At 46.2% G+C, this 20,270-nt stretch overlaps 1 protein-coding gene across 1 annotated transcript in view; it reads right to left on the reverse strand.

The window, feature by feature from the left end:
• LOC140202041 (cation channel sperm-associated auxiliary subunit epsilon-like) overlaps positions 1-20,270 on the reverse strand; it is a 151,623-nt gene that overhangs the window by 107,428 nt on the left and 23,925 nt on the right. The window contains exon 7 of the mRNA XM_072266900.1: positions 6,589-6,666. Within this exon, the coding sequence (XP_072123001.1) occupies positions 6,589-6,666 (78 nt within the window). The remainder of the gene's footprint in view (positions 1-6,588; positions 6,667-20,270) is intronic.

Below are 20,270 nucleotides of genomic sequence, written 5' to 3' on the forward strand. Positions count from 1 at the left end.
GGAAAATAAAAGGTGCCACACTTATCAAAGTTCAATCTCTTCTTGCACAAACAGTTGGAGCTCAGGACCTTCCTTCTTCACCCTGCGATCCCTCGGACCACCTTGACCTGCCGCCTGGGACCAACAACAGTGGTCGCAGACGCTCCACATAAGTCCATCTCCTCTCCTCGCCGAACATCCTGGACCTCGGACTCCGACCCCGTTAGCGGACTCACAGAACCTGGCCCATCCTGTCTCTCTCTCTCCTGCCTTCTCTCCAAAAACCCATGCATCACAATATCTTACAGACACACAGAAAGCATAACAACTATCCCAATTAGTTCACTCACCCTCTTATCAATAGATAATCCAAAACAAACTGCTAGCGGGAGGACTTTCTCAGCATTTAACATAACAAAGAAGCCATTTTAATTAGCCTACGCAGTTAACATAAAAGAAGAAACCCCTTACATAAGAGAGGCTTCATCTTAGTCTCCTTCGGCATTGGAACACATGAGCAAAGTCAATCTATCCTTTGCTACCTTGAAACCTGACGCTGCTTTTCAAGTACATTTCGGCACCCGCTTCCAAAAAAGCCCAGTCTCGTCTGCATTAAACACCTGCTTTGGTGTGATGCCTAACTCAGCTATCACAGCCCGCAACTGCAAAGGGTAGTGTCCCAGAGCTGTGTTACCTTCACCTGACACTGCCCTGTTTATAATTTCCAAATTCTTTTTTAAAAATTTAAAGTGTTAAAGCGGTTCTCTGCCACTTGGCTCATGGCCCAGGACTTGACATTGGATGCTTAGGAGGCATAGTTAAATATTTCAAGCACAAAATCACTACACCGTAGATAAAAACATTTAAGAGCGCAAGATCGCACATCCACACGTTGCCAAAACCAATGCAAGACTGGCGGGAGTGAGACTGAGGCGTGCTCACGTGACTTGTATTGACAGGAAAGCAGTGCTCCTCGCATAACTGACAGTTTTGGACGTATATAACGAGAAGCTGGTAGAAGTAGGTTCCTCGCATAACTGTGAATCCGCATTGTCTGAAGACGCATATAACAAGGATAGGGTGTATCAATGAAAATGAAGATTTGGAGGATGCAATTGTCAATAGCATTGGATGAAGGCAGTCCATTATCTGCACTAGGTGTCAGTGCTGATTTTGTTTATTTATAGTCAATCAAAAGAACACACCAGCATACACCTCCATCAATAACTTTCAGTAACTAATAGTTTTATAATGCTGTAGTAGTATTAATAGTGTTCTAATTGGTTCAGTATTTCATTTAAATACAAAATTTATTATGCAGTTAAGTGGCAGTTTGTCTTTTATACCTTTTTAAACTATTTCCATGAAACTCAGCTAATTGGGGCATCTGCTTAATGGGGCCAAAATGTTCTGGTTCCAATGTGTCCCAATTGAAACATAATGAAATAAATTTTTGGAAGCGTCATTATGCAGATCTCAGCCCGGAACATCTACAATTCCTGTTCCTCAATTCCACTCTTCCACTAACAAATGCCACCCAACCTAACTTTCTACAGTAGTTTATTATTCACTCCAGATCCCAGCATTGATGACCTGTGTCTTTACTCTTCTGGATATTTTAAATGTATTAGAGTAAAGATGCACAGAAACTGCACTGACCACCAAGAACCATTTATACTAATGCCATGACTATTTTCTCAACATTCCCATCAGCTCCCCTCAGATCCTACCACTTAACCTACACAACAGGGATAAATTAAACCATTAACCCCTAGATTATTTGGGACCTAGGAGGAAACTGGAACACCCAGGGGAAACTCACATGATCACATGGTTCAATAACCAAAACTTCTGGTATCTTATTTTGATCGTCCACATTTCAAGAGTGGAAGATATTCCAGAGAAGACAATATAATGGTTACCATCTTCAAGAAAATAAACAAGTGTTACTGTGGTAACAGATGACAGTCAGATCTGCCAGGGGGAAACTCACCGCCAGGTACTCCTCAACTGCCTCTTTCCAGAAGCTGAATAATAACTGCAAGTTGAATGCAGCAAACAGTACCAAACACTACAAGTGGCTGTTTTTGAGTTCACAGAAATCGGTTGTGGAGGGACTCCAGAGCATCATCTTTCAATACAAATTTATTTCTATTTATGTCAGATAGAGGATGCAGAGAGGGATCAAAAAGGCAAGGGAAGACCGGTCGAGACAACAGAGGCTTATGGAGGAGAGAAGTTATAAGCCGTGTCTCCCCTCTCTCATCATGGGAAATGTGAGATCGCTGGGGAATAAAATCGACGAACTGACTGCACTTGTCAGGAGTCAGAGAACATTTCGGGAGAGCAGTTTCATGTGCTTCACTGAGACATGGCTGCACGAGGACATACCCGATCAAAGCGTTTCCATAGAGGGCTTCCAGACTGTCCGAGCCGACTGGAATTGCACTGAGAGCCGTAAGTGCAAAGGAGGGGGGCTGGCAGTTCTGGTAAGTAACAGATGGTGCAATCCTGGGCATATTACGATCAAGAAACGTGTCTGTAGCCTGGATATTGAACGTTTTGCTGCTGGACTCCGGCCATATTATTTGCCAAGGGAAATCTCGCATGCAATTGTGGTTGTTGTGTACATCCCTCCCTCTGCCAACCCGACGTCGGCGTGTAACATCATTTACACCGTCATAGCCAGATTACAAACCCAGCACCCGAGTGCCCTCATTACCATCTCGGGTGACTTCAACCAGGTTATCATGGCCAGAACACTGCCCAACTTCACGCAGTATGTGAGCTGTACAACCAGAGGGGAGAGGACTCTGGATTTGATGTACGCTAACGTTAAGAATGCATACAGCTCCTCTCCCCTCCCCCCACTGGGAAGGTCAGATCAGAACCTGGTGCATCTAAAACCCTGCTACGTGCCTCTGGTGAAGAGTAAACCTGCAACCTCGAGGACAGTGAGGAAATGGTTGGAGGAGGCTTATGAGGCACTTCAGGGTTGTTTTGAGGTGACAGACTGGCAGGCACTCTGTGAGCCACATGGAGAGGATATTGATGGGCTCACAGAGTGCATCACTGATTACAATAACTTCTGTGTGAACCGCAATGTTCTGACAAGAACTGTCCTTTGTTATTTAAATAACAAACCATGGGTGACAAAGGACATTAAGGACATCCTGAATGCTAAAAAGAGGGCATTTAGAGATGGAAATAGGGAGGAGCTGAGGGCAATACAGAGGGACCTGAAAGCCAGGATCAGGGAGGCTAAAGACAGGTACAGGAGGAAGCTTGAGTGGAAACTCCAGCAGAACAACATGAGAGAGGTCTGGAGGGGGATGAGGACCATCACTGGGTTTCGGCAAACTAGCAAAAGAGGAGCTGAAGGCAGTGTGGACAGGGCCAATGAACTTAACCTGCTAACAGATTTGACATTGTGACCCCTGCCCATCCCCCATATGAGCCATCTGTTGTCGGCCCCCAACCAACACATATTCCACTCTCCCCTCCTACCCCTCCTCCCAGTCCCCCAACCTGCTCTCATGACTATACCCCTCCCCCACACAAAACCACCACAGTGGGCTTCATGGCTGAACAGGTGAGAAGACAGCTGAAACGTCTCAACCCAAGCAAGGCTGCAGGACCGGATGGTGTCAGTACCAGGGTGCTCAAAGCCTGTGCCCCTCAGCTATGTGGAGTACTTCGCCATGTATTCAACATGAGCCTGAGGCTCTGGAGGGTTCCTGTACTGTGGAAGACATCCTGCCCCGTCCCTATGCCAAAGACGCCGCGCCCCAGCGGTACCCTGGAGAGACTTGTTCTGGAGCTGCTCCGGCCTATGGTCAGGCCACACTTAGATCCCCTCCAGTTCGCCTACCAGCCCCGACTAGGAGTTGAGGATGCCATCGTCTACCTGCTGAACCGTGTCTACGCCCACCTGGACAAGCCAGCGAGCACTGTGAGGGTCGTGTTTTTTGACTTCTCCAGTGCGTTCAACACCATCCGCCCTGCTCTGCTGGGGATGAAGCTGACAGCGATGCAGGTGCATGCTTCCCTGGTATCATGGATTCTTGACTACCTGACTGGCAGATCACAGTACATGTGCTTGCAACACTGTGTGTCCGACAGAGTGATCAGCAGCACTGGGGCTCCACAGGGGACTGTCTTGTCTCCCTTTCTCTTCACCATTTACACCTTGGACTTCAACTACTGCACAGAGTCTTGTCATCTTCAGAAGTCTCCGGATGTCTCTGCCATAGTTGGATGCATCAGCAAGGGAGGTGAGGCTGAGTACAGGGCTACGGTAGGAAACTTTATCACATGGTGTGAACAGAGTTATCTGCAGCTTAATGTGAAAAAGACTAAGGAGCTGGTGGTAGACCTGAGGAGAGCCAAGGTACCGGTGACCCTTGTTTCCATCCAGGGGGTCAGTGTGGACATGGTGGAGGATTACAAATACCCGAGGATACGAATTGACAATAAACTGGACTGGTCTAAGAACACTGAGGCTGCCTACAAGAAGGGTCAGAGCCGTCTCTATTTCCTGAGGAGACTGAGGTCGTTTAACATCTACCGGACAATGCTGAGGATGTTCTACGAGTCTGTGGTGGCCAGTGCGATCATGTTTGCTGTTGTGTGCTGGGGCAGCAGGCTGAGGGTAGCAGACATCAACAGAATCAACAAACTCATTCATAAGGCCAGTGATGTTGTGGGGATGGAACTGGACTCTCTCACAGTGGTGTCTGAAAAGAGGATGCTGTCTAAGTTGCATGCCATCTTGGTCAATGTCTCCCATCCACTACATAATGTACTGGGTGGGCACAGGAGTACATTCAGCCAGAGACTCATTCCTCCGAGATGCAGCACAGAGCGTCATAGGAAGTCATTCCTGCCTGTGGCCATCAAACTTTACAACTCCTCCCTTGGAGGGTCAGACACCTGGTCCTGGACTTATTTCATAATTTACTGGCATAATTCACATATTACTATTTAACTATTTATGGTTCTATTACTAATTATTATTTATGGTGCAACTGCAACGAAAACCAATTTCCCCCAGGATCAATAAAGTATGACTATGACATAGTCTATGACCCTAACCAAGTACCTATCTCAACCCAGTACTTTTTTTAAAAATCTAACTTGCCACAATGCTGCACTCCGTTTCCAACAAACTTTCTGCTGAAGTGAATCTAATCTACAGAATGAATGGGAAACCATTCAAGCTACGTTGTCTGGGTTAGAAAACCAAAGTCACTCCAACTTCAATACTTGAGCTATAGCGTGCAGATATGAATCGCATTTGCATGCACTTAAGAGACCAATCATTAACTCATTGTCAATGGAATCTTTCAAACGCAAAAAAAAATTTGCTGGAAAAACTCACAAAAGATATTGCAAAATAGGCTTTCATTCAGTATCCACAAAACAATTTATAGGTCAAAGGTCAAAGTCAAATTTATCAGAGTACATACGCACACAATATACAACCCTTAGATTCTTTCTCTCAGGGTTGTCTGTAGTGACATACGGTGACTCTGATAATTATTCTGTAACAATGTTCCCCTTTGTAGAACACTGCCCTCAAAAAAGTAGACCTAAAAAGGAGCCATCCTGACATATGGGAAATGTCAGGATGGTGAAGGTGGATGAGATTCACCCTTGTCTTCAGTATACGAGCTCTGCCTAAGAAAAGGTGTTTAAAAATCAATTTCTCAAACCTCGCGCTAAACACATATGCTCTACAGCAGTAACCCATGCCCTCCCATTTGCTTTTGATACCTGGATTTCAGACTGCAGGAAATTGATAGATAGAACCAAGGCTGTCTCCACAAAATCCTCTAAACACACTGTTAGAATAATCAAAAACAAGTCCTGCTGAAGGGTCTATGCCTGAAATGTCAACTGTACTCTTTTCCATAGATGCTGCCTGGCATTTTGTGTGTGTTGGTGGAAGAAGCAACATCAGCATCCACTCTTATACTAAGGCCCATGAAACTGAGGTCCTAATTACACAACAGTCTCTGATGGAAAAGCCACACTATTCACATAACCAACACCTGAAACAAACACTGTCATGTGAAGAAATTATCAGATGGACAGAGCAAGAGGATTAAGGATGCCCTTAAAACTGAAATAACCCAAATGATTTCTGGCAAGCTCTTGTACAGCATTGCTTAGGGGAGAAGAATGAGGCGGTATCAGAGCCTGAAAGGTATGGGCATTATGCAGCAGAATGGGGTTGGGTGAAATGAATCAGCCATGAAGAAATGGCAGAGCAGACTCGAAGACCTGAATGCCTATTTCTTCTCCTAAGTCTTATGGTCATTTTGGATGGCACTGAGATGTTCAAAATCATGCCTCAGGAGCATAATGAAGCCTAGTATGAAGGACAGAATGAACACACTATCTCTCTAGCTACCCACCCACTTGTCCCATCCCTCACCTCTTGCCATACCTGTGGCAGAGTCTCTGGGTCTTGCATTTGTCTTGCTAGTCTCTTCAGATCCACAAAGCTAGTGGTTTGGTCCCATGGGCAATAGGATAGGGACTGCAAATATCATTGATTAATTTACAAGTGCAATGATGCAAAAGGATAATGTACTATATTCTTACCAGGGAAGGAAATTCAGCTTTATTATTCAATTCTGTAGAAGAAGCTTTTTCAGGATCAAGTATCCAAATTCTGAGTATCTACACAAAAAAACAGACAAAACGATTATAGTAAATAACATAAGAATTTAAGAAATATTTTCAAGAGCCCTGAACACAAATACTAACCCTGCATCTATTCAGGCCAGTGCAGATTAGATGAGGCATTCAATTACTACTCTGTGACAATTTATAGTATATATTGTGTGTTACGTACCCCGTAACTGGGTTGCCAAACCAGCAAAAATGGACCACTTAGTTGGAGTCTGGTTTAACAGAAGCTAGTAAAGTTTTATTAAAGAAATAAGTAACACAGTACTCTAATTGTAGGAATATAAATGCAACAGGTTAGCAATGATAAAACACACATGTACACAGAACTAGGGTAATAGGAATCAACCAAGCTCTATCGCAGTCTAGGAGTAAAATGATCAGACTCAAGTGACGCAGAGTTCAGTTCAGCTCAGTACAGTTGGCAGTAATTGCTGTTGGGCCGTTGGAGAGAGAGAGAAAGATAGAGATATGCAAATCTGATTCAGCAGACCTTTGATGTTCTTCCCAGTTAGCTCTCGGGCGGATCCTTTGTTATGTCTTCTGTGGTCACTGACTGTAACCTCTCCGCTCCGCATACGACCGTTCTTCCGCGGTGAACCCGGCACCCAGGCAAGGGCGGACACACACACCAGGTTCCCGCCCATCGTACCCTTTCACCCTGTGCGTCTATGGTCGGTTCCCGCAACCAGACCTCCAAACTCCCACCAACTTGTGGGGGCACACCGCTCTTCCAGGGCCTCGTTCTCGTGATCTCGTGGTGTTGTGCCTTAGCGAACCTGTTCTTTTTATCCCCCTGCTGGGGTATCGCCTGTCCACCAAACTTCAAACAGTTCAGGTTCAAAGCAACCGGTCTGTCAATACTCTGAAATGTGTTTCTTTCTTGTTAATCTCTCTCTACTCTCTTATTAGCATTTTGAATGTTTCTCCATTGTCTCTCTTATCTCTCTCATCAGCACCAATCTTCTGATAACTTGGTTTGTCATCACACCCCTATCCTTCAAAGGATTTTTACTGGGGTAAAAATTATAGGCATGAATACATTATTAGATACACACTAATATACAGGGTCATCCGCTATTCAGCTAATACAGAGAACTTTAAGTTTTCAACGCCTTGACAGACAGTCAGCAATCACATTTTCCGTTCCTTTTATATGAGTTATTTTAATATCCTCTAAGACCAGGCTCCAACTTAGCAACCTTTTGTTTTTATCCTTCATAGTGGCCAAAAACACTAATGGGTTGTGATCAGTGTAAATTCTCAATGGTTTCCGTCCCAGACGAATATAACAAAGGTCGTCCCACACAAACTTAGCATTCTTTGGCAAGAACTTAGTAAGAGGGAGGGTAATATCTGCAAAGTTTTTGCGAAACTTCCGATAGTACCCCATCTTCCCCAAGAACCTTCTCAGGGCTCTCTTGTCTGTCGGGGTGGGGACTTCAGAGATAGCCCGCACCTTAGCCTGCATCGGTGCCAGCTACCCGTCTTACCACAAATCCCATACAAGTGACCTTCGTGTGGCCGAATTCACTTTTTGCGAGGTTCACTGTCAGGCTGGCTTCAAACAGCTTTTTAAACAGTTCCTCTACTGCCACAATGTGCTCCTCCCACGTGTCACTCCAGACCACTAAATCGCCAATATACGCTTCTGCGTTCTTTAGCCCTTTTGTCACTGAATTAATCATCCTATGGGGGTGTTGCTTACTAGGCTGACCTGATGTGACAACACCACCATGTCCCGGCTCTTTGCATCACCTCGGGACATCCGGACATACGTGTGTGTGCCAGTTAATTAGCTTTATCAGCAGCTCGCTCTGTTCGGGGGTTAAGTGAGAGAACTCATCAGCAAAGCTGGCCAAAACAACAGAGTTCTCCCATCTGGTCGGCACCATACTCACCTTTTCAAAATGGGTTTTTCCCTTATCAGGTGGCACCTTAGCCTCATTAATTTTCGTGATAACACCAACCAGATCTGTTCTCTGATCGTGGTAAGCTTTTAACATGTTAATAGCCTGTAACTGTGTCAGCTCATGTCTACAATAGTCAATAGCATCCTTCCTCCTGTGCGGCCAGTAAAACTCTTTCATGATTCTATTGACTGTTTTCCTCACCCCAAAATGTCCACCGGGGAGTATCTTGTAGGCCAGGTTAAAAATCTCATCCCCATAAATTTTCGGCACTATCACCCCCCATTCCTCATCTGCGGGCACGGTACGTGGTCTCCATTTCCTCATTAGTACTCCCTCCTTCACATAATAGCCCACTGGCTCCCTTTTTAATTCTGCTTCGGAGAGAGCTGTCTCCGCCAAAACCATCAGCTCCTCGTCTCACTCCTGTGCCTGTATAAATTCCTTCCTTGCTAATGATAAGTCTACCTCAACTTCCGTTTCACTACGCTGCTTCTCACTTTCTAACCCCTCCTGGTACAAGGCTGGCAAAAATGTCTCAGCTAAATCTATATTCGCTTCGGCAACCTTTCTGGACATGCGCCGAGTCACTGCGCAACCGGGATAAACCTGTGAGTCCATGGGCGGAGCCTCAATGTTGGCAGGCTGGCTTGTCAATCTTACTGCTGGGTACATCTCTCCGCCGGCGAGGTCATTACCGAGTAAGACCTCCACATCCTCCATCGGTAGTTCGGGCCTCACTCTGATCGTGACCGGTCCGGAGACCAAGTCGCTTTTAAGTGTATCTGGTGCAAAGGTACTGCTTCAGTCCCTTTCCCAATGCCTTTTATCACACTGACCTCCCCAGTCTCAATCTCTGAACTAAAGTCTAAAACACTCCTTAAGATCAGTGACTAACAAGCTCCAGTGTCTCTCCAGATCCGCACTGGAACTGGGTTTGACCCCCCCCTCCACCAACACCAATCCGGCCGAAATAAACTTCTCGCGCCCTTCCTGAACTCTAACAGGCTTCTTCTCCCCTAGCGGTTTGTTTGCCGGCTCAATACAGCCAGTCGGAGTCGTTTTTCCTTTCCCCATCTCCTTCTTTGGGGCAAAGCACCTGGACGCAAAGTGACCGGCCTTCCCACAATTATAGCATACCATCCCAGGAGACTTCCTACCAAACGGCTCCCGGTCTTCATTATCCTTCTCAATAGGCCCCGGCTTACTTTCTGACTTTTCTGGCGGACTCTCTCCGCCCTCTTCACTACCCTTCTGGTAGCTTTTACTCGGGGTAACCTTCGCTTTGTGCGTTAACACGTATTCATCCGCTAACAGCAGTTGCAGCTAAGGTTTCTGCCTCTTTCTCATCTAGATAGGTCCTCATACCTTCACGTCCTCATACCTCTGCCGGTATGCCTCCAGGACCAACTCATAAATCCTGAGTATAGCCTCTTTCACCACATCATACCTCTGGGCATCTTCTGCGGACAATGCTGAGTAAGCTTGTTGAGCTTTTCCTTTAAGTACGGTCAAAACAGCCCACTTATCCCTCGGCCATTCCTGACTTGCAGCAACTTTTTCAAAATGTAGAAAGTACCGATCAACATCGGCCTCCTCAAATGGGGAAACCAGCCTAACCTCCTGGGTCGCCCTGAACCCTCCACCTTGGTTCAGCATGGGCCCCTGCGCTAGCCTCATCCTTAACTTCTCCAGCTCTAATTCCCTTTCCCTCTGCTTCTCTCTCTCTCTTCTCGTTCTAACTGCCTGTCCCTCTCTTCTCGCTCCAGCTGTTTTATTCTCTCTTCGCGTTCTAACTGCCTGTCCCGCTCTTCTCGCTCCAGCTGTTTTACCTGGAACTCATGCTCGAGTCTCAATTTTTCCATCTGCAGCTGTACTGCTTCCCCACCAGGTTTGCCCATAGATACCACCTCCAGCTCCCCTTGGGGAAACACACCTTTAGATACATAATGCTCTATGATAGCTCTGTGCATCTCCGCTCTCCTCATTATTGACTTCCCCTTAAAAAGATTCAACCGTTGGCCACAGTTGCCAATTCTGATTTCCTGGCATCCTCTAATGCCTCCAAGGTTGGCGCCTTTAGAAATTCCTCAATCTCCATTTCTGCTGTTTGTCCTTTCTTTCTTTCGGGAATTTTAACCCAATCAATTTATCCAGTCCCAAATTTGGCTTTCAAAATCGCGGACGAGATCCCCACTTATGTTACGTAACCGGGTTGCCAAACCAGCAGAAATGGACCATTTAGTTAGAGTCTGGTTTAACAGAAGCTAATAAAGTTTTATTAAAAAATTAACTAACACAGTACTCTAATTGTAAGGATATAAATGCAACAGGTTAGCAATGATAAAACACACATGTACACAGAACTAGGGCAATAGGAATCAACCAAGCTCTATCGCAGTCTAGGGGTAAAATGATCAGTCTCAAGTGACGCAGAGTTCAGTTCAGCTTAGTTCAGTTGGCAGTAATTGCTGTTGAGCCATTGGAGAGAGAGAGAAAGATAGAGATATGCAAATCTGATTCAGCAGACCTTTGATGTTCTTTCTAGTTAGCTCTCGGGCGGACCCTTTGTTATGTCTTCTGTGGTCACCGACTGTGACCCCTCCGCTCCGGATATGACCGTTCTTCCGCGGTGAACCCGGCACCCAGGCAAGGGCGGACACACACACATCAGGTTCCCGCCGATCGTACCCTTTCACCCTGTGCGTCTATGGTCGGTTCCCGCAACCAGACCTCCAAACTTCCACCAACTTGTGGGGGCACACCGCTCTTCCAGGGCCTCGTTCTCGTGATCTCGTGGTGTCGTGCCTTAGCGAACCTGTTCTTTTTATCCCCCTGCTGGGGTATCGCCTGTCCACCAAACTTCAAACAGTTCAGGTTCAAAGCAACCGGTCTGTCAATACTCTGAAATGTGTTTCTTTCTCGTTAATCTCTCTCTTCTCTCTTATTAGCATTTTGAATGTCTCTCCATTGTCTTCCTTATCTCTCTCATCAGCACCAACCTTCTGATAACTTGGTTTGTCGTCACATGTGTATACTTGCTACTGATCAGCCTGTGCCTACATGTTGTCTAGGTCTTGCTGAATGCAGGCACAGACTAGTTCGTATGCTAAGAAATGATCTATTGTGGAATCATCAAAAAAGATCCATTTCTAATCTAACGATGAAGCAGGTAAATATATCTGGGCAGAGGACATCATTCTGACGTCATCTCACACTTAGGTTCTGCTGCAAAGCACTCTACACAGAACACTACAGCACAGGCACTTCAGCCACAAAATTGTGCCGACCTTTTAACCTACTCTAAGAACAATCTAACCTTTCCCTCCTATGTTGCCTTCCATTTTCCTATCATCCATGTGCCTATCTGAAAGTTTCTAAAATGTATCCACCTCTACCATCTCACCTGGCAGGGCATTCCACAAGAAGCATACCACCAACACCCTCCAATCGCATCAAACTTGATGCCCCATTATACAAGCTATTCCCACCCTGGCTAATATCTCTGGCTATCTACAGTATGTATTGGAGTATCTAGAATAATTTTTATGCTTAAGTACAAAAAACAGTAAACTGTTAGAATAAATCAGGTCAGGCAGCATCTGGATAGGCAAAGGTATGGCTGACATTTCAAGTTCAGAAGCAGCATCAGTGCTGAGAGTCTATAGGGGAAGCAACTAGTATAAAGGGGAGGGGTGAGGCAACTGATAGGTGAAACCAGGTATGGAGGATTATGAGTAGATGTAGCCAGGTGGGCAGGAGGTAAAAGGGTGAACTTGGCAGACAGTGGCCAGGGGATGATAAGTAGAAACAGAATGATCTCATAAAGGGGCTGTGGGACATCTTTCCACCACCACCACTGCCCCCCCAACTTTCTACTTTCCACAGGGATCACTCCCTACATGACTCCCTTTTCCATTTGCCCTTCCCCACTGATGTCCTTCCTGGCACTTAACCTTGCAAGCGGAACAAATGCCACACCTGCCCCTATACCTCCTCCCTCACTACCAATCAGGGCTCCAAACAGTCCTTTCAGGTGAGGTGACACTTCATCTGTGAGTCCATTGGGGTCATCTACTGTATCTGGTGCTCCCAGGGAGGGCTCCTGTATATGGGTAGAATGCAGCATAGATTGGGAGAACGCTTCGCTGAACACCTACGCTCCGTCTACCAGAAAAAGCAGGACTGCACAATGGCCACCCATTTTAATTCCACTTTCCATTCTGACATATCAATCCATGGCCTCCTCTACTGTTGCAATGAGGCCACACTCAAGTTGGAGTGTGCCTCCAACCTGATGGCATGAACAATGATTTCTCAAACTTCCGGTAATAGCCACCCCCCTCCCCTTTCACCACTCCTTATCTCCTTGCCTGCACTCTGGTACTCCTCCCCCTTTGCTTTCTTTCATGGCCTTCTGCCCTCTCCTATTAGATTCCCTCCTCTCCAGCCCTGTATCTCTTTCACCAATTAACTTCCCAGCTCTTTACTTCACCCCTCCCCTTCCCAGTTTCACCGCTCACTCTGTTTCTTCCTCACCCTACCCCTACCTTCTGATTCTGACTCATCTTTTTTTCTCCAGTCCCAAGGGTCTCAGCCCGAAACGTCGACTATACTCTTTTCCATAGATGCTGCCTGACCTGCTGAGTTCCTCCTGCATTTTGTATGCATTTCAAGTGGAACCTGATGGGTAGAGGGCAAAGTGGAGACCGAGGCTGTAAGGTGATAATCTGTCTCAACCTCTCCTTCTCTTCCCTCATCCAGCTCCATGTGACGTCCTTTTCTTCCCTCACCTCATTTCATAAGCACCATCTTCCAATTCCACCTCCTTCCCCTCCTCCACCAGGCTCCAACTGCCCATTATATTCTCCTCAGCTCCTCCTATTGCCCATCACCTCTTGCCTCAACCGACCCTCTCAGCTCTTTATACTGGTCACCTATTCTAATTGCATTCCTACCCCAAATATTCTTAGCATTTATTTTGATGCTTGGAGTATTAGGGACAAGGGTGATAAATTTAAAAGCATGAATCACTACATGGGACTGTGGCCATAACAAAGACTTGGTTGAGAGAAGGACAAGGCCATGATTGCTTAATGTTTCAGGATTTCAATGTCTTTAAAAGATCAAGAGGTAAAAGGGAAGGGGAAGTTGTACTATAAATCAAGGACAATATCACAGCTGCACTCAAAGGGGACACAGACTGGGCAAGCCATCCATATGCAAAGAACTCAAAATTAGAAAGGTGCAATCACAGACAGAATTGTACTAGGGACAACCCACCCCCTTCTAATAGCCACTAGGAAACTGAGAAACAGCGATGCAGACAGTTTAGAGAAAGGTGTAAAACCAACAAGGTTGTCCAGGTAACTTGACTTCCCCCAATATTGACTGGAATCTCCTTGGTGCAAGAACAAGACAGAACTTGTTAGGTGCATTAATGAGGCTTCATAAACCAGCATATCGATAGTCCAACAGGAAGGGGCCTTACTGAATCCAGTATTGGGAAATAAGCCGAAACTCACTGGCCTTTCAGTATGAGAATACAACTCTAAACTTAAGACGGCTATAGATCAGGGGTTCTCAACCTTTTAAATGCTGTGGACCCCTACCATTAACCATGGGGTCCATGGACCACGGGCTGGGAAGCTCTGCTATACATAAAGTATGGCTCTTTTGGAAGTGTATTAAACTGGAGCAGGGCAATTCACAAGAGTATTGGGCAGGAATTGAAACAACTCTACGGAATACAAGACAGGCAAGTTCCAGTAAAAAAAAAATGACAAGGTGACATTGAATACTGACAAAGTTGGTGAATTTAGTGAAAAAGAAAAAGAATGTATGTGGTATAGGAAGCTAAAATCAAGTGCATCCTCTGAGGGTATAAAGCCATCCATTAGTCTTGCAAGACCATGGATCGGCGCCTGGAAAGTCTTCACTCTCCAGGGCGCAGGCCTGGGCAAGGTTGTAAGGAAGACCAGCAGTTGCCCATGCTGCAAGTCTCCCCTCTACACGACAGCAATGTTGTCCAAGGGAAGGGCATTAGGACCCATACAGCTTGGTACCAGTGTCGAGCCAGAGCAATGTGTGATTAAATGCCTTGCTCAAAGGACACAACACGTTTCCTCGGCTCGAACTCACGACCTTCAGGTAGCTAGTCCAATGCTTTAACCACTTGGCCATATGCCCACATTCTGAAGGTATAAAGAAAATAGAAAGGGGGTTTGTGAATAGGAGACCTAGGAGGGGCCATGAAAAGTCCTTGGCAAGTAGGATTTTTAAAATCCTAAGGTATTCTATTGTGACGAAAAACCAAGTTATCAGAAGATTGATGCTGATGAGAGAGATGAGAGAGATAAGAGAGACAAAGGGAGAAGCAGTCAAAATGTTAATGAGAGAGGAGAGAGGTTAACGAAGAGACACACAGTTCCGAGTATTGACAGACCGTTTGCTTTGAACCTGAACTGTTTGAAGTTCGATGGACAGGCGATACCCCAGCAGGGGGATAAAAGGAACAGGTTCGCTAAGGCACTACAGACACCACGAGATCACGAGATAACGAGACCCTGGAAAAGTGGTGTGCCCCCACAAGTTGGTGGAGTTTGGAGGTCTGGTCGCGGGACCGACCATAGACACACAGGGTGAAAAGGTACGATCGGCAGGAACCTGGTGTGTGTGTCCGCCCTTGCCTGGGTGCCAGGTTCACCGCAGAAGAACGATCGTATCGGGAATGGAGGGGTCACAGTCGGTGACCTCGGAAGACATTATAAAGGGCTCGCCCAAAAGCTAACTGCAAGGAACATCAAAGATCTGTTTGAATTGAAATTTGCATTTGCTCTCTCTCTCTCCCCAACAGCACAACAGCAATTACTGCGAATTGTACTAAGCTGAACTGAACTCTGCGTCACTTGAGACTGATTATTTTACCCCTAGACTGCAATAGAGCTTGTTTGATTCCTATTACCCTAGTTCTGTGTACATGTGTGTTTTGTCATTGCTAACCTGTTGCATTTATATCCTTACGATTAGAGTACTGTGTTACTTATTTCTTTAATTAAACTTTATTGGCTTCTGTTAAACCAGACTCCAACTAAGTGGCACACATCAAATTTGCTGGTGAACGCAGCAGGCCAGGCAGCATCTCTAGGAAGAGGTACAGTCGACGTTTCAGGCCGAAACCCTTCATCAGGACTAACTGAAGGAAGAGTTAGTAAGAGATTTGAAAGTGGGAGGGGGAGGGGGAGATCCAAAATGATAGGAGAAGACAGGAGGGGGAGAGATGGAGCCAGGAGCTGGACAGGTGATTGGTAAAGGGGATATGAGAGGATCATGGGACAGGAGGCCCAGGGAGAAAGACAAAAGGGTGGGGGGGGGGAACCCAGAGGATGGGCAAGGGGTATAGTCAGGGGGACAGAGGGAGAAAAAGGAGAGTGAGAGAAGGAATAGAAACATAGAAAATAGGTGCAGGAGTAGGCCATTCGGCCCTTCGAGCCTGCACCGCCATCTATTATGATCATGGCTGATCATCCAACTCAGAACACCGCCCCAGCCTTCCCTCCATACCCCCTGACCCCCGTAGCCACAAGGGCCATATCTAACTCCCTCTTAAATATAGCCAATGAACTGGCCTCAACTGTTCTCTGTGGCAGAGAATTCCACAGATTCACCACTCTCTGTGTGAAGAAGTTTTTCCTAATCTCGGTCCTAAAAGGCATCCCCTCTATCCTCAAACTGTGACCCCTCGTTCTGGACTTCCCCAACATCGGGAACAATCTTCCTGCATCTAGCCTGTCCAATCCCTTTAGGATCTTATACGTTTCAATCAGATCCCCCCTCAATCTTCTAAATTCCAACGAGTACAAGCCCAGTTCATCCAGTCTTTCTTCATATGAAAGTCCTGCCATCCCAGGAATCAATCTGGTGAACCTTCTCTGTACTCCCTCCATGGCAAGGATGTCTTTCCTCAGATTAGGGGACCAAAACTGCACACAATACTCCAGGTGTGGTCTCACCAAGGCCTTCTATAACTGCAGTAGTACCTCCCTGCTCCTGTACTCGAATCCTCTCGCTATAAATGCCAGCATACCATTCGCCTTTTTCACCGCCTGCTGTACCTGCATGCCCACTTTCAATGACTGGTGTATAATAACACCCAGGTCTCATTGCACCTCCCCTTTTCCTAATCAGCCACCATTCAGATAATAATCTGTTTTCCTATTTTTACCACCAAAGTGGATAACTTCACATTTATCCACATTAAATTGCATCTGGCATGAATTTGCCCACTCACCCAACCTATCCAAGTCACCCTGCATCCTCTTAGCATCCTCCTCACAGCTAACACTGCCACCCAGCTTCGTGTCATCCGCAAACTTGGAGATGCTGCATCTAATTCCCTCATCCAAGTCATTAATATATATTGTAAACAACTGGGGTCCCAGCACTGAGCCTTGCGGTACCCCACTAGTCACCGCCTGCCATTCTGAAAAGGTCCCGTTTATTCCCACTCTTTGCTTCCTGTCTGCTAACCAACTCTCCACCCACACCAATACCTTACCCCCAATACCGTGTGCTTTAAGTTTGCACACTAATCTCCTGTGTGGAACCTTGTCAAAATCTGTCCCCTACTATTTCTGGAAGATTATTTATGTCCTCCTTAGTGAAGACAGAACCAAAGTAATTATTCAATTGGTCTGCCATGTCCTTGCCCCCCATAATCAATTCACCTGTTTCTGTCTGCAGGGGACCTACATTTGTTTTTACCAGTCTTTTCCTTTTTACATATCTATAAAAGCTTTTACAGTCCGTTTTTATGTTTCCTGCCAGTTTTCTCTCATAATCTTTTTTCCCCTTCCTAATTAAGCCCTTTGTCCTCCTCTGCTGAACTCTGAATTTCTCCCAGTCTTCAGGTGAGCCACTTTCTCTGGCTAATTTGTATGCTTCTTCTTTGGAGTTGATACTATCCCTAATATCTCTTGTCAGCCACGGGTGCACTACCTTCCTTGATTTATTCTTTTGCCAAACTGGGATGAACATTTGTTGCAGTTCATCCATGCAACCTTTAAATGCTTGCCATTGCATATCCACCGTCAACCCTTTAAGTGTCATTTGCCAGTCTATCTTAGCTAATTCACATCTCATACCTTCAAAGTTACCCCTCTTTAAGTTCAGAACCTTTGTTTCTGAATTAACTATGTCACTCTCCATCTTAATGAAGAATTCCACCATATTATGGTCACTCTTACCCAAGGGGCCTCTCACGACAAGATTGCTAATTAACCCTTCCTCATTGCTCAAAACCCAGTCCAGAATAGCCTGCTCTCTAGTCGGTTCCTCGACATGTTGGTTCAAAAAACTACCCCGCATACATTCCAAGAAATCCTCTTCCTCAGCACCTTTACCAATTTGGTTCACCCAATCTACATGTAGATTGAAGTCACCCATTATCACTGCTGTTCCTTTATTGCACACGTTTCTAATTTCCTGTTTAATACCATCTCCGACTTCACTACTACTGTTAGGTGGCCTGTACACAACTCCCACCAGCGTCTTCTGCCCCTTAGTGTTACGCAGCTCTACCCATATCGATTCCACATCTTCCCGACTTATGTCCTTCCTTTCTATTGTGTTAATCTCTTCTTTGACCAGCAACGCCACCCCACCTCCCCTTCCTTCATGTCTATCCCTCCTGAATATTGAATATCCCTGAACGTTGAGCTCCCATCCCTGGTCACCCTGGAGCCATGTCTCTGTGATCCCAACTATATCATAATCATTAATAACAATCCGCACTTTCAATTCATCCACCTTATTACGAATGCTCCTTGCATTGACACACAAAGCCTTCAGGCGCTCTTTTACAACTCTCTTAGCCCTTATACAATTATGCTGAAAAGTGGCCCTTTTTAATGCTTGCCCTGGATTTGTCGGCCTGTCACTTTTACTTTTCTCCATAGTACTTTTTGTTTCTACCCTCACTTTACACCCCTCTGCCTCTCTGCACTGGTTCCCATCCCCCTGTAGTGAACTAACCTCCTCATGCCTAGCCTCTTTAATTTGATTCCCACCCCCCAACCATTCTAGTTTAAAGTCACCTCAGTAGTCCCCGCTAATCTCCCTGCCAGGATATTGGTCCCCCTAGGATTCAAGTGCAACCCGTCCTTTTTGTACAGGTCACGCCTGCGCCAAAAGAGGTCCCAATGATCCAAAAACTTGAATCCCTGCCCCCTGCTCCAATCCCTCAGCCACGCATTTATCCTCCACCTCATCGTATTCCTACTCTCACTGTCGCGTGGCACAGGCAGTAATCCCGAGATTACTACCTTTGCGGTCCTTTTTCTCAACTCCCTTCCTAGCTCCCTATATTCTCCTTTCAGGACCTCATCCCTTTTCCTACCTATGTCATTGGTACCTATATGTACCACGACCTCTGGCTCCTCACCCTCCCACTTCAGGATATCTTGGACACGATCAGAAATATCCCGGACCCTGGCACCAGGGAGGCAAACTACCACCCGGGTCTCTGGACTGCGTCCACAGAATCGCCTATCTGACCCCCTTACTATCGAGTCCCCTGTCACAACTGCCCTCCTCTTCCTTGCCCTACCCTTCTGAGCTACAGGGCCGGACTTAATGTGTGTATAAAAATAAATAACGGATGGGGTACGAGGGGGAGGTGGGGTATTAGCGGAAGTTAGAGAAGTCCATGCTCATGCCATCAGGTTGGAGGCTACCCAGACGGAATATAAGGTGTTGTTCCTCCAACCTGAGTGTGGCTTCATCTTTACAGTAGAGGAGGCCGTGGATAGACATGTCAGAATGGGAATGGGATGTGGAATTAAAATGTGTGGCCACTGGGAGATCCTGCTTTCTCTGGCGGACAGAGTGTTGGTGTTCAGCAAAGCGGTCTCCCAGTCTGCGTCGGGTCTCGCCAATATATAGAAGGCCACATCAAGAGCACCGGATGCAGTATATCACCCTGATCCTCGCATATCCCCTTTACCAATCACCTGTCCAGCTCTTGGCTCCATCCCTCCCCCTCCTGTCTTCTATCATTTTGGTTCTCCCCCGCCCCCTCCCACTTTCAAATCTCTGACTAACTCTTCCTTCAGTTAGTCCTGACGAAGGGTCTCGGCCTGAAACGTCGACTGTACCTCTTCCTAGAGATGCTGGCTGGCCTGCTGCGTTCACCAGCAACTTTGATGTGTGTTGCTTGAATTTCCAGCATCTGCAGAATTCCTGTTGTTTCCAACTAAGTGGTCCATTTCTGCTGGTTTGGCAACCCAGTTACGGGGTACGTAACATAAGTGGGGATCTTGTCTGCAATTTTGAACACCAAATTTGGGACTGGGTAAATTGATTGGGTTAAAATTCCCGAAAGAAAGAAAGGGCAGACAGCAGAAATGGAGCTTGAGGAATTTCTAAAGGCGCCAACCTTGGAGGCATTAGAGGATGCCAGGAAATCAGAATCGGCAACTGTGGCCAAACGGTTGAATCTTTTTAAGGGGAAGTCGACAATGAGGAGAGCGGAGATGCACAGAGCTATCATAGAGCATTATGTATCTAAAGGTGTGTTTCCCCAAGGGGAGCTGGAGGTAGTATCTATGGGCAAACCTGGTGTAGAAGCAGTACAGCTGCAGATTGAAAAATTGAGACTCGAGCACGAGTTCCGGGTAAAACAGTTGG

This window comes from Mobula birostris, chromosome 8 (assembly GCF_030028105.1).
Source record: "Mobula birostris isolate sMobBir1 chromosome 8, sMobBir1.hap1, whole genome shotgun sequence".
Classification (NCBI taxonomy): Eukaryota; Metazoa; Chordata; class Chondrichthyes; order Myliobatiformes; family Myliobatidae; genus Mobula; species Mobula birostris.